The sequence below is a fragment of the Fukomys damarensis genome, unplaced genomic scaffold, assembly GCF_012274545.1.
Source record: "Fukomys damarensis isolate Sample0158 unplaced genomic scaffold, DMR_v1.0_HiC HiC_scaffold_17, whole genome shotgun sequence".
NCBI lineage: Eukaryota > Metazoa > Chordata > Mammalia > Rodentia > Bathyergidae > Fukomys > Fukomys damarensis.
In genome coordinates, this window is record NW_022900929.1 from 34066105 (window position 1) to 34080547 (window position 14443).

The 14443-nt window shown below is 36.5% G+C and overlaps 1 protein-coding gene across 5 annotated transcripts in view; it reads right to left on the bottom strand.

Annotated features, from left to right (window-relative positions):
• The window catches only part of Ganc (glucosidase alpha, neutral C), a 71924-nt gene that overhangs the window by 42714 nt on the left and 14767 nt on the right, over positions 1–14443 (bottom strand). For all 5 annotated transcript variants that reach the window (XM_010624777.3, XM_010624776.3, XM_033764977.1 and 2 more), the window contains exons 5-6: positions 9126–9308; positions 2370–2415 (exon numbers count right to left, since the gene is read on the bottom strand). In XM_010624777.3, the coding sequence (XP_010623079.1) occupies positions 2370–2415; positions 9126–9308 (229 nt within the window). The remainder of the gene's footprint in view (positions 1–2369; positions 2416–9125; positions 9309–14443) is intronic.

Here is a 14443-nt window from a genome sequence, read left to right on the forward strand (position 1 = left end):
TTTTTGTTTTTTTAGACAGGGTCTCACTATGTAGTTGAGACTGCCCTGGAACTTACCATGTAGTGCAGGCTGGTCTTGAACTCACAGTGGTCCTCCTGCCTCAGCCTCCCTAGTGCTGGGATTACAGGCATGAGCTACCACACCCGGCTTTAGTCTGTTTTTGAAAGACTTTAATCAGAGATTTTGTTTTTCTTGAGACAGGCACTCTTTTTTCCTACTTAAATTAGCTACCTAGGCTGCTGGCTATATACTTGTATTGCATTGAGAAGTCAAATTAGCTGGGCTGGCAAAAACTGCTCAGATCCAAAACCTTTTAACCTAAAACTATATATTTTTCAGCTTTCCACATTTTTTCCCTAGTAAAATAAAAGTTTAAAAAACTTGTATGTATGAAATGCATATTTCTTTAAAATGAGCTCTTCATTTCAAGACTATTACTTTCATTGTTAAAACTTCTGTAAAGTGAACCTGTACATTAAAAAAAAAAAAAAATCATGCCAGGGGCCAGGATGTAGCTCAGCAGCACAGCACCTGCCTGGCAAGTGTGAGGTTCTGCATTCAATCCCTGGTGTAAAAAAAAATCTTTAAGGTAATGCTTATTATCTTGGGTCCATGAAGGGACTTTAGTGTCTATGAATTCCCTCAAAAAATATGAAATTAAAATTTTTTTCTTTAGAGGTGGTTCAGTTTTCATCAAATTCTTGCAAAGGGTTTGTGGCTCAAAAATCACTGTAATTCCAGAAGGTAGGTAGCTGAGACAGGAGGACCATAAATTTTACTCCTGCCTACATAATACTGTGAGATCTTGTGCCAAAATTAAAAAAAAAAAAGGCTGGGGATGTAGCCAGTGTGAAGACACTGGGTTCAATTCCCAATACCATAAAATACCAGAAACAACAATAACAACCATAATACATAAGCTGTCTAATTAGACATCACCTCAAAAGCTAATTTGACATTCTGTCACAACTCTGTGTAAAGTTATGCACTTATCTTTTTTATTTGGAAATGGAAAAAATTCTCTTATGTTCATCAATATGGACCAGTTCTTAATAAAAAGCAACACTGGGGACGGGAATTTAGATCAGTGATTCTGCCACCTGCCATATAAATGCAAGGTCCTGAATTTGATCCCCAATACCAAAAAAAAAAAAAAAAAAAAATGCAGCTTTTAGGGCTGGGAACATAGGTAAAGTGGTACAGTGCTTGCCCAGCATGCATGAAGTTCTTACTACACTATTATTTTACCATTCAAGGCAGTCATAACTATTGTCAGACTCCTCTTAAGATTTATGAGACTATTGATTGGGCTGGGGATCTAGCTGAGTGGCACTGTGCCTGCCTCTCAAACACAAGGTCCTGAGTTTGAACCTTGATACAGGAAAAAAAAAAAGATTTATTTGACTATGGATGAAGACAACACTTCTAGATTATCCATTCTCCATAATTCAGCCAAAAATCTTTTTTTAAAAATTTATTTTATTATTTATTTATTTATTTATTTATTTATTTATTTATTTATTTATTTTTGGTATTGGGGATTGAACTTGGGACCTTGTGCTTGCGAGGCAGGCAGTGGAACCACTGAGCTAAATCCCCAGCTCCTTAGCCAAAAATCTTTTGAATATAGAAATAAGGCTATGTGTTTTTGCTGCTTAGAACCTTCCCATGGTTTTCAATAGTTCTTAGGATAAACTCAAAACAGATTAACATGGCTTATAAGATAAGCTCCATGCCAAAACTCACTTTGTTCCATGATGAACCACCAATGCTTTGAACAATGCCTGGCACATAGGAGATACTCAATAAACATCTGCTGAATAAGTTATTGTGACTTCCCACAGAGCAGCCCCTGCTCATCTCTCTAGCCTTATCACTCACCATCCTTCCCTTTGTTCCTCCCTATATACAGTTTTCTACCCCTTCACAAACAGTTTCTTACTGGCTAATGCATCAGTTTCAATTTTAGTATTACTCCCTTCAGGAGTTTTTTTCAGTCTCTCATCTTAGGTCAGGCTCCTTATTGTATTTTTCTATAGCACCTTTCTGTAAAACTCCTCTTGTTCCTAGGTATTCAGTCAATGTCTGTTTCCCTAAGAGACTGGACAAGTTCCATGAGGACTTGTTTGCTATTTGTTTTATTCAAGGTTGATTATCTTTGCCTAATGTAATGCCAAACAAAAAGCAGGCACTTGGGATATATCTGCTTTTATGAATAAACGAATGAATGAATCAATATAAGGTGAGCAAAAAAGATGGGTGATTCCACTTATAAGTAGTAATCTTTGTGTGGGAGGAACAGAATTCATTGCACACTGCATATTTATGATGGTGATGAAGAAGATAACAATTTGCTCAGTCTAGATTACCTGAGAAGTGTCAACTGATGTAGTCTTCTCATTTTCTTTGGTAGTTCTGTTTTAACATAAATAAAGTTGTTTCATGCAAGGGAAAGAATGACATAATTTTGTTTAATGACAATGATCTTAATTTTCATTGTTCAGGATCTCATAAATTACATCCTTTAACTTATAACATCACTATAAAAGTAAATGAGTTTATAAACCAAATATTAATGATAAATATTAAACCAATAGCTTGATTTCTTATATAACAGTAGATGTATGTGAATTTTCTTGACTCTTTAAAATACATTTATCAATTTTTTAAATTAAAATTAAAATTAACACATTGTGGCCAGGGATTTAGCTCAGTAGTGTCACTGCCTGCCTCTTAAGTGCAAGGTCCCAAGTTTGATCCCCAGCACCAAAAAACAAAACAGAAACAAAACAAAACAAAACACATAACACATATTCATAACATTTCAATAAAATAAAAGTTAACTAGGTAGCATGTAGCACCCTTTCTTTACCATCATGCTAATAACATTACATATTACATAACATAATGCAGTCTTCCAGAATAGTCGTGACAATTTATACTTCTACCCACAACTGTGTTTGAGAGCTTGTCTCCCCACAACCTTAATGATACTGGATTTATCAATCTTTTGAGTCCTTATTAAAAGTTTAGAAAGGATAATGTATTTCAATTTGTATTTCTGTGATCAATGATGTAGACTACTTTTTTATACATTTAATAGTACTTCTATTCCTTTGTAAATGGTTTATTCATACTCACTATGATTTTGTCTTCAGTGTAAAGCAGGGCAAGTAAATATAAGAAGATACAGAGTATTCAAAGAGCTTAAAGAATAATCTGAACAAACAACTTGACACACCATTAAGTTTAAGCAGCAGTGGGGATGGGAATTTCCGGTGTCTGTGAACCTCTCTTCAAATGTATCTGCCTCTACTCTGTCCTTCAGAGGTAACCACTTTATGAAATTTAGTGTTAATAATTGCTGTTTTATTTCCACATATACACGAATCTTCAAACAATCTATTGTTTGGTTTTACCTTTAAATTTTTATATAAATAAAAGTATACTGTACATATTCTTTTGTGACACGTTTTTCACTCTATTAATTTTTTGACATTTGTTATATTAATATGAATTGCTGCAGTTTGCATCACATCATTTTAAAATTTGCTGATTTTTTGCATATTGATTCAGATGAGCTCTTTCTACATCGTGCATATTTATTTTTAATTCTTATGTTAAAAATTTCCCTGGTATATAGCCTTTAAAGGTTTCAAAATTAATAGACTTTATCTTTTAGAACAGTTTTAGGTGCACAGCAGAAATGAGCAGAGTAGAGAGTTCCCATCTACCCTACTACTGCTATTCCATGGCACGTTGGTACATCTGATATCTTTGGTCAACTTAAATTGATATCATTATCAGTCAAATTCCTGTGCTTATATTAGGGTTCACTCTTGGTCTTGTACATTATGTAGGCTTGGGTAAATGTATAATGACACGAATTCACCACTGAAGCATCATAGAGTAGTTGAGTATTTCTGTTATTCTGAAAGACTTCTCTGTGTCCAGCTGATTCACCCCCTCCCTATAACCCCTGGCTACTTCTCATCTTTTTTACTGTCTCTATAACTTTGCCTTTATTTTTTTTAAGAGTAGGAAAAATTTATTGAGAGAAAGTTAGCTTCTAAGAGAGATTAGAAGGGGGACCGGAAAGTGGGTTGCCTGCCCATCTTGCTTTTTAAAGGTATTTTTTACAGGAAAGCCATGAGGTGAGGTGGGTACAATGGGACAAAACAGTAAGACCCAATGGAAAGTCACAAGGTGGGCCAAATCATATTTGTCTTTTTTTTTAAACCTATAGTTGCAGATTAGCTTCTATTACTAAGTAATATGCATTTAAATTCTCTCTATGATTTTTCATGGCTTAAGAGCTCATTTCTTTTCCATTCCCAGATGTACCAGTTTGTCTATTCATCTGCTAATAGACATTGTGGCCACTTCCATCTTTGGCAAGTGCAAATAAAGCAGCTATAAATTCTATGTACAGGTTCTTCTGTGGACATAAGTGTTCAATTCATTTGGTAAATACCAAGGAGCATGATTGCTGGATTATATGGTAACAGCAAATTTACTTTTGTAAGAAACTGCCAAACTGTCTTCCAAAAATGGCTCTACCATTTTACATTCCCACCAGCAATGAATGAGATGTTCTACAGCTTCAACATTTGGTATTGTCAGAGTTTTAGATTTTGGTCATTCTCACAGGTGTGCTGGAATCTCCCTGGTTCAATGTGCAATTCCCTAATGACATATGGTGTTGATATACTCACTTGCCTTGTATATATCTTCTTTGGTGAGAAACAAAAAAATTTGTTTTTGACCGTTTTAACTATTTTTTTCTTTTTTGGTTTTTAAAATCTTTTCCTAGCCAGGTGTGGTGATGTACACCTGTAATCCCAGCACTTGGGGAGGCTGAGGCAGGAGGACTGCTTTGAGTTTGAGGCCAGCCTGGGTTACATAGTGAGCTCAAGCCTACCCTGAGCTATACAGCGAGAACTTGCCTCAAAAAAGACAAAAATTTTTTCTTATTGTTGAATTTTAACTGTTCTGTGCACATTTTATCAGATGTGTCTTTTGCAAATATTTTCTCCCAAGCTGCAGCTCATTTTCTCATTCTCTTGGCATTATATTTCAAAGAACAGAAGTTTTTAATTTTAATGAAGGTGAGCTTGTCAATTGTCTCTCTGATGTTATATCCAAAAGATCATCATTATATCCAAGGTCAACTAGGTGTTCTGTTATCTTCCAAGAGTTTAATAGCTTCTTGTTTATATTTGGGCCTGATTCATTTTGAGATCATTTTTTGGTGAAGGGTATAAGGTCTGTGTCTAATTTTTTAAATGTGGATGTCTAATTGTTCCAGTGCTGAAAAGACTATCTGCTCTGTTGTCTTCACTGTCAAGATCAGTTGATTCTATTTATGAGTCTATTTCAGACCTCTGTATCCTGTTCTACTGATCAAACTCTATTCTCTAGTGTCACACTATGTTGATTACTGCAGCTTTGTAGCAAGTCTTTTTTAAATTAATACATGTTTGCAGTACACAATGACAACATTCCTTATGAGTCTGTACATATACAAAACACATCTCAGTTTTCTTTTCCCTTCCCTTCCCTCCCTTCCTTCATCTTTTAATCCCCTTACCCTTTGAGAAAGATCTATCTCCCTACTTCCAATTATCTTTTACTTGTTATTTATATTTTGGATTTCTCACATAAGAGAAACCATGGAATATTTTACTGTGTGTGTGTGATTTATTTCACTTAATATTATAGTCTCAATGTGCATCCATTTTCCTACAGATGAATCATTTATCCTTTTTATGGCAGAGTAGTATTCCATTGTATATAAATACATTTTCTTTATCCACTCGTCTGTTGGTGGACATATGGGCTACTTCCAAGATTTAGCTGTTATGAATTATTCTGGTATAAACATAGGTATGCATATATCACTGTAATATGATGTATTTAATTCTTTTAGGAGATACCTAGAAGAGGAACAGCTGGGCTGCATGGAAAGTTTTTTTTTTGGTAACAGAAATCAAACTCAAGTCTTTGTGCTTTCGAGGCAGGTGGTGGCACCACTAAGCTAAATCCCTGGACCCTGAATGGTATTTCTACTTTTAGTTTTTTTAGAAATCACCATACTGATTTCCATAGTGGTTGAACTAGTTTGAATTCTCACCAACAATATAGAAGGGTTCCTTTTCCCTTGGCTGCCTTGCCACTGTTACTATTTGATTTCACCACACCAGGTCTTGTCTTGTTTTGTAGTTTTCCTTATACCTGTTTTGTTAGATTAATACATACATATTTCGTGTTTTGGGTTCTAATATACTGCAATAAATGTGTGCATTTAAAAAATTTCCACATTCAGTTTCTCACACCAGAGAAACAATGCAGTATTTAAACGTGTGTCCAATTTATTTTACTTAAGAGTATGGTCTCAAGTTGCATCCATTTAGCTATAAATGTCTGAAGCCCATCCTTCTTTATGGCAGAGTAGTACTCCATTGTATAAAAAACCACACATTTTCTTTATCTACTTTCAGTTGATGGGCATTTGTGCTGTTTCCAAGATTTAACTATCACAAACTGTGCTGCTATAAACATGGATATGCATATATCACTATGGTATAATGCTTTTAATTCGTTCAGGAACGTACCAAGAAAGGGTATAGTTGGGTCAAATGGAACCTTTAGGTTCAGTTTTTTGAGAAATCTCCACAGTAATTTCCACAGTGGCTTCACCAGCCTGCACTCCCACCAACAGTGGAGAAGGGTTATTTTCTCCCCACAGCCCCTCCATCATTTGTTATTGATTTTTTTATAGCAGCCATTTTTTCTGGAGTGAAATGGAATCTCAGCGGTTTTAATTTCCATCTTTCAAATGACCATTGATGCTGAACATTTTTTCATATAAATTGCTGTTTCTAATTCTTTATCTGAGAAGTGTCTTTTTATTTCAAATGCCCATTTTTGAATGGGTCTTTAAATTTGAGGGATCTGATTTTTTTGAGTTCTTTATATGTTCTAGATACTAGTTCTTTATCTGAATAGCTGTTAATCTTTTTCCCCACTCTATGGGTTGTCTCTTCACTCTGCTGGTAGTTTCTCTTGCTGTGCAAAAACTTTTTTATAAGAAAAGGTCCTAGTTGTTGATTCTTTGTAGTATTTCCCATGTGGTCTGGGTTTTGTTCATAAAGCCTTTGCCTACTCCTATGTCCTCAAGCATTCTACCTATTCTCTCTTCCATCAGATTTAATGTTTCTGTTTTAATAGTCAGATCTTTGATCCATTTTGATTTTAGGTTGCACATAGTGAAAGCTACGGGTCTAGTTTCAATCTTCAGCATGTGGAAAGCCAGTTTTTCCAGCACTATTTATTAAAGAGGTTATTTTTCTTCCAGTGAAGGTGTTTAGCTTCTTTGTCAAAGATAAGGTAGCTGAGTGTATTTGGAGTTGATTTTGTATTTTCTAGTCTGTCCCACTGATCTTCAGTTCTGTTCTTTTGGCAGTGCCATGTTGTTTTTATCACAGTACCTTTGTAGTATAATTTCAGGTCAGAGATTGTGATACCCGCTGCCTTGCCTTTGTTGCCCAGAATTGCCTTTGCTACTCTAGGTCTCTTCTACTTCCACATGAATTTGAGGACTGCTTTCTCTAATTCTGTGAGGTTTACTATTTTTATTGAGATTACATTAAATCTGTAGAATAGTTTTGGAAGTATGGCCATTTTCATTAAATTAGTTCTTCCTATTCAAGAACAAGCGATACCTTTCCATTTTCTGATATCCTCTTCAATCTCCTTTTTCAGAGTACTGTAGTTTTCAAAGTAGAGGCCTTTTGCTTCCTTCGTTAGATTGATTCCTAGGTATTTCATTTTTTTTGGATGCTATTGTGAAAGGGATTGTTTCTCTAATTTTTCTCTTTGAGTTTGTTATTTGTGTACAGCAAGGCTACTGATTTTTTTTTCCTCATTGAGGGGCTACTGACTTTTGAGGGTTGACTTTGTATCCAGCTATGCCACTGAATTTGGTTATCAAATCAAAAAGGTTTTTGGTGGAGTATAAAATGTGTCTTTTGTTTTTGTTTTGGTACTGGGGATTGAACTTGGTACTTGAGGCTGCAAGGCAGGCAGCGGAACCACTGAGCTAAATTTCTGGCCCCAAATGTGTTTTTTATTTCAAATTCCACTCATACATTGCTGATATACAGAAAAGCAGTTGATTTTTGTAATTAATCTTGTATCCTGAATCCTTGCTATAATCACTTAGTAGTTCCAGGAGAGTGTTTGTATGATTGTTTTTTGTGGTTCTGTGATTGAAACACAGAACCTTGTATATGGTAGGCAAAGGCTCTACCACTGAGCAAAATCCCAGCCCCTTAGAAAATAAGACATTTAAAAAATTTAAAAATAAAACTAAGTTGAATCTCACAAAAAAATTACTATGTAGAAATAATGGATGTTAATGCTTTCTGCAGATGAAATAATATGTTCACTATTATGATAAAATACAAAGAATTACAAAGTGGGAGATTTAAAAATTGTAATTATAAAAAATGGAAGAAGAATCTCTTCCTTATCATTACTTTCTAATCATGTGACCTGCAACAAACAACTGCATGGTCCCAGAAAAATCCCTGGACCATTCAAATGCTGGTTATTTTAAGGGACTAAAGTGACATTCTGAAGACAGAATAGTTCACATGACATTTGTCAACACTGTTTATTTAGAAGGGTGTAAAAGGTCACATCAGTTACAATTATCTAAAGTGTAACAGTCTCAAAAATTTGGTAATCATTTTTATCACAAAGCCTATATTCACCTGCACAGATGAAAATTCTCAGAATAATAAGATAGTAAATATGGGAAGCCAACTTTTTTTTTTTGCACTACTGGTGATGTGATGGAATGCAGAGGTGCCCTACCACTGAGCTACATCCTAGCCCTTCTTATTTACTTATGTTTTTATTTTTGAGACAAAAGTCTTACTATGTTGCCCTGGCAGAACTCAAACTTTCTATTCTACCCCAGCCTCCCTCAGTGCTGCTTGCATCACTGTGCTTGGCTAGAAAACTGACTTTCTGCGATGATTTGTTATATATTTAGGTCATTGGTATTCATAAATAGATTTTGTTAAGGTCTTTATGTGTCAGGTAATGTGTAAAAATACCTTTGCTTTGGAGGAATCTGTAGGTGCTCAAAGTATAACTGGCCCAGTGAATTTATGCTCATTACAACCTCTTTTTCAGATACCAAGTCTATCTTGAAAGGGTTTGCTGTGATATGGCACTTTAGATCTCCTTTTCCATCAGACAGTATCAGACTGCCTGTATCCCCTGAGCACGAAATCAGCCTGGAAAACAAAGCAGGAATAGAAAAATAAATTGCCATAGGTTTACATGATTACATAGGTTTACACAGGTTACATTGTTTATGTGATTTTCAAATTAATTCAAATTAACAGCACAGATAGACCAATAAAAAATTGTCCTCCTCTAGCATTAGAAAGCTTGGAGTGAACATATGTCTACCAGGATAACAAAGTTATCCAACCTTCCTAGACCTGTTGTTTTCTCTGTAAAGGATAATCTAATAAAAGCAACAACAAACAAGCTTTTGGAGAGAACTGAGTGAGACTGTGCCTGTAAAGCACTTGGCATAGGGCCTGACATGTAATCACTTAACAAAGGTGAATTGTCATCATAATTGTCTATAAAGTCTAGTAATACTTTGTTTTTTTAAGACAGGGTCTCACTATGTAGTTGACACTGACCAGGAACTCACCATGTAGCCCAGGTTGGTCTCGAACTCACAGCGATCCTTCTGCCTCAGCCTCCCGAGAGTGCTGGGATTACAGGCATGCGCCACCAGGCCCAGCTTCTAGCAATACTTTGGTACATAGAATTTAAATACTGTTTTTCTTTCTTATCCCAATAATAAGTCCAGAAACAGAGGAAATAAAATAGAGTGGATTCACAGGAGACAAAAACAGATTAGTTTTTATTTAACTATTTATTGTCTGACAGCCATCAGCCCCCAATTTGACAGACTGTTGGGATGTTATAGATCCTCAGTATATATGCTCAGAACCAGCACTCAAAATCCCTCAGAGGCCTAGATATCTCCCTTTCTCTAGCGAACTGTCATCCTGGTAAATAGCACAGGACTCTTCACGATGGCCAAAAGGGATGTTCTTTTTCCTCACCTTGGCTGGATTAAGGTTGCCCCATTGGTAGGGGGACCTTATGACTGAGCTATGTCCTCAGCTTTTTTTTGAGACAGGCATCAATACATTGTTCAGTGTGGGCTCAAACCTGTGATCCTCCTGACTAGCTGGGATTACAGGTGTGTATTACCATGCCTGATTCAGTTTGTGTTGCTATTTTGTCTGTTCAGTCCTTATGCATGGATTCTACGCTTTCTCTTGAAGCAAGATACCTGAGTCCTAGCAACTAACTGTACCTAGCAGCAGCTGAGAGGCTGTGTCTCACTGTTCACCAATCCTGGATAGAATTCTTCCATCCACTATGTCTTAGTTCATCCATTCTAGACTAATGGACCCCAGGATAAACTGTTAACTATCCTGAGAGTCAATTTTTGTAAACTATGTGGGCCCTACAGCGTGTTTTATGGAGACCACGTCCACCTTGCCTCTCTGAACTAAAGGCTGCTGCCTTGCTTCTGCTACCCAGGGCCTCATCTTTACTGAAATCAGAGAGTCCATTTTACTGCCATCATTTCTTAGTTCCTAAAAGAAAGACATCCACTACAGTGCTCTCCAAGTATTCTCACACCCATGTATTTCTCAATCAAGAAGTATCTTCTGGATCCTCTTGCAAAAGGGCTAGTGGCTATGTGATTGGTTGCACGTAACAAATCCACTTCCTTATCTTTATCTCCTTAAATCTATGGATCACGCCTTCTATCCTATATTATGGAATTTGTGGATCTTAACTTCAGTTAGAATCCATAGCTGATTTCAGTTTGTATTTAATCAACCAAGCAAACCATGTGTACCACTGTTAGCTGTTCAAGCCAGCAAATCAAATCTGTATTCTTTGGTACATGTGCTAACTGTCAATAAAATTATCTTGTTCTAAAATTGTTCTTTCCTTCTGGCCTAGAAATCCTCCAGATATCATTTTCATGCATATGTCCCAGATTCCTGCCATTATAAAATTATATAATTCCTCATGCATGTAATCCTTCCCTTATGGTTTTGACTGTAATAGGCTCCCTGTGCAAGCTGTGATATGACTCTGACCGTGGGTATGACGAAAATGAAGGATGGTCACGACAAGGAAGAAGGAACATTGAAAGCCCTCGGCAAGGTCTGTTGTAGTCAACATAAGGTGTTCAAGCAAGGCAGGCTCAATTTCATCAGATGGGGCAGGAGGAGGTGCTTCTGCTGGAATGGAAGTTCAGTGAGTTTTATGGATTTAGAATCATCCAAAGCTCCCTGAATGTTGCCATTCAATTCCAACAGGTCCTACCTTTTCCCAGTTAATCTCATACACTCAAAGACTGGAGAAAGAAGGGAATAGAATTCATATGAGAAAATGAAAAAAATGGGAACAAAGTCTTTGTAAGTGGGGAGGGGTGGAGGGGTTGAAGGGAGGGCAGGGGAATGGGGAAAAAAATAAGAACCAAGATAGATTACGTAAAGGTACACATTTCCAATGATGAATGTCATTATATTGTATATCTAAAATGTGCCAATAAAATTAATTTTAAAAAAAGACGAGGCTATGAATTCAATTAGTGGTCTAATTTAGGTACCTGCAGAATCCAAATTGTGTATTTGATGATCAGCTACAAGGACCCTGTGGCTATAAGAAATATGAGAGGCTTTTAGAAGAGTCATAGTAACTCATTAGTTTTCTGACAATGCCATAAATCAAGAATTTTAAATCCTGAGAATGTTGTTCTCTGTCATTAAGCTCTTTAGAGCAGGTAAGAGCAGCCAACCCACTTCAGAATTTTGAATGCTAAATAACAATCATAACAGGCTATGGCCCTACCACTAGGTCTGTTCCAAGACACTTGCTTTCAGTTGACCATGTGTGGTAGCTTAAGTACCTTGGTACCCGAATGCCATGGTTTATTATTAGTTGTGTCAGTTTGCTAGTATTATTGCTTCTCGGCCTTTTGGCTAAGATCAAGTATAGTTTGCTAGTATTGCCACCGCAAAATATCACAGGCTGCATGGCTTAAGCCACAGAAATTTATTTTCTCACATTCTGGAGGCTGTGTAAGGTATTGGCAGGTTTACTTTCTTTTGAGGCCTCTCTCCTTGGCTTGCAGATGGTTGCTGTCTTATGTCCTCACATGACTGTCCTGCTCTGTATGTATGTGTTTGTGTGTGTGTGTACCTAATCTTGTCTTATAAGGATACTCATTATAATGGACTACAGCCCACCCTAATGCCCTCATTTTAACTTAATTACCCTTTTTCTGTTTTTTTGTTTTTGGTTTTTGAGACAGGGTATTACTATGTAGTTCAGGCTGGCCTTGAGCTCACTATGTAGCCCAAGGTGGCCTTGAACTCCTGGCAATCCTCCTGCTTCTGCCTCCCAAGTGCTGGGATTACAGGTACACCACCTTACTTGGCTTCTTAATTACCTCTTTGAACACCTTATCTCTAAATACAGTCCCTATTTTAAAGTCTCCCCTTTTGAATTTTGGGGGAGATACAATTCAGTCCATAATACTAGTACTCCAAACTTTAATGGTAACTAGGTCCTCATTGCTTTCAAATCCAACTAAATCAGCAGGTGAGTCCCGCATTCCTATTATCGAACGTTTCTACCCACCTCCGATACCAACTATTATATTCATTATGGTTCAACTGTCAATAATAGAAACAAGTCTAAATATTTTATTTTATTTTTATCTTTAAATACAAACATCTTTATTGCAATGTATTTGAAAAATTGTACTTGTTAGATTTGAATAATAAAAGCAACAAAATAAAAATGGCAGGAAGGAGGCAGATGTAGAACTAATGGTGGGAGTTGGGGGGAGAATAACATTTATTTATCCACATGACAAAAATGAATGATTTTTTTGGGCAGAAATCTTTCTTTTTTTGGGTATTGAATTCAGGACCTTGTGCTGTGAGGCAGTTGGAGGTACCACTGAGCTAAATCCTGGCCCTGGCAGAAATATTTCATTAGGGTAGGACTGTGCCTTTTTTACTCACTTATATTAGATTTAAATGCCAGAAAAATGTTATTTTGCCTACTGTCATTTATTAAAATAATTTTAAAAATGTAGTTCCCAGACATTCATCCATCATATCAGGATACGCTGATTTTCTTTGTTACCCTCAAATATACTAGAAGAAATTGGATAAACTAATATAACACAATTTATTATATTTTCTTCACTATGAAAGAATTCATACACTTCTTAGAAAACCTTTGTTTGTTTGTTTGTTTGTTTGAGACAGGGCCTTTCTATGTAGTTCAGCCTGGCCTTGAACTCACTATGTAGCCCAGGCTGGCCTCAAATTTGCAGCAATCCTCCTGCTTCAGCCTCCTGAAAGCTGAGATTACAGATGTATGCCACCATGCCCATCTAGAAAAACTTTGAAAGGCACAGGAAAAATTATATTCTTGCCACCCAAAGAAAACAAACTTTAACATTTTAACTAATTCTAGTCAATTTTTTCCTTTAAAGTTAAGGGTTTAAAATCACATTATGCAAACTATTGAAATATTCAGAGTTCAATAATAGGGGCATCATTGTTATTTTCCTTCATATTTAAAAGAAGCAACAAAATACTTCAGGAATCTGTAGTTCATGCATCTTGCTCTGAGTTCAACAGAAAAAATTGCTTTAGTCTAAATTGAGTTAATTTCAAGTTTGTATGCCTCACTGAGCTCTGGCTATTTTATACAGAAAATAAAGGACTCATCATTAGGAATGAACTGTTTACAACATCATGTGGAGGGGATTGAAATAGTAAATTTCATTCTGGAGATCCAGTAATGATCCCTAGAACAATACTGCATAAGGGCTGGGGATTTAGCTCAGTGGTTCTGGCGCCTGCCTCTCAAGCACAAGGACCTGCGTTCAATCCCTGGTACCAAAAAAACCCAAAAAACAAAACAAAAAAACAATACTGCATAAACTGGGGTTAGTAGTGCATGCCTGTAATCCCAGCACTCGAGAGGATGAGGCAAGAGAATCACCACAAGTTTGAGGCCAGCCGGGGTTACATAGTGAGTTCAAGGCCAGCCTGACCTACATAGCAAGACTATGTCAAAAAAAAAAGGTAAGTGACGTCAGGATGTTCTGAGACCTAGAGCTGTATGGGAAATGATGAAAGTGCCACTACTTTTTATTAGACTTTGATAAGTTAAAGATGAATGCTAATGGGGGCCGGGGATTTAGCTCAGTGATTCCGGTTCTGCTGCCTGCCTGGCAAGCGCAAGGACCTGAGTTCAATCCCCAGTACCAAAAAAAAAAAAAAAAAAAAAAAAA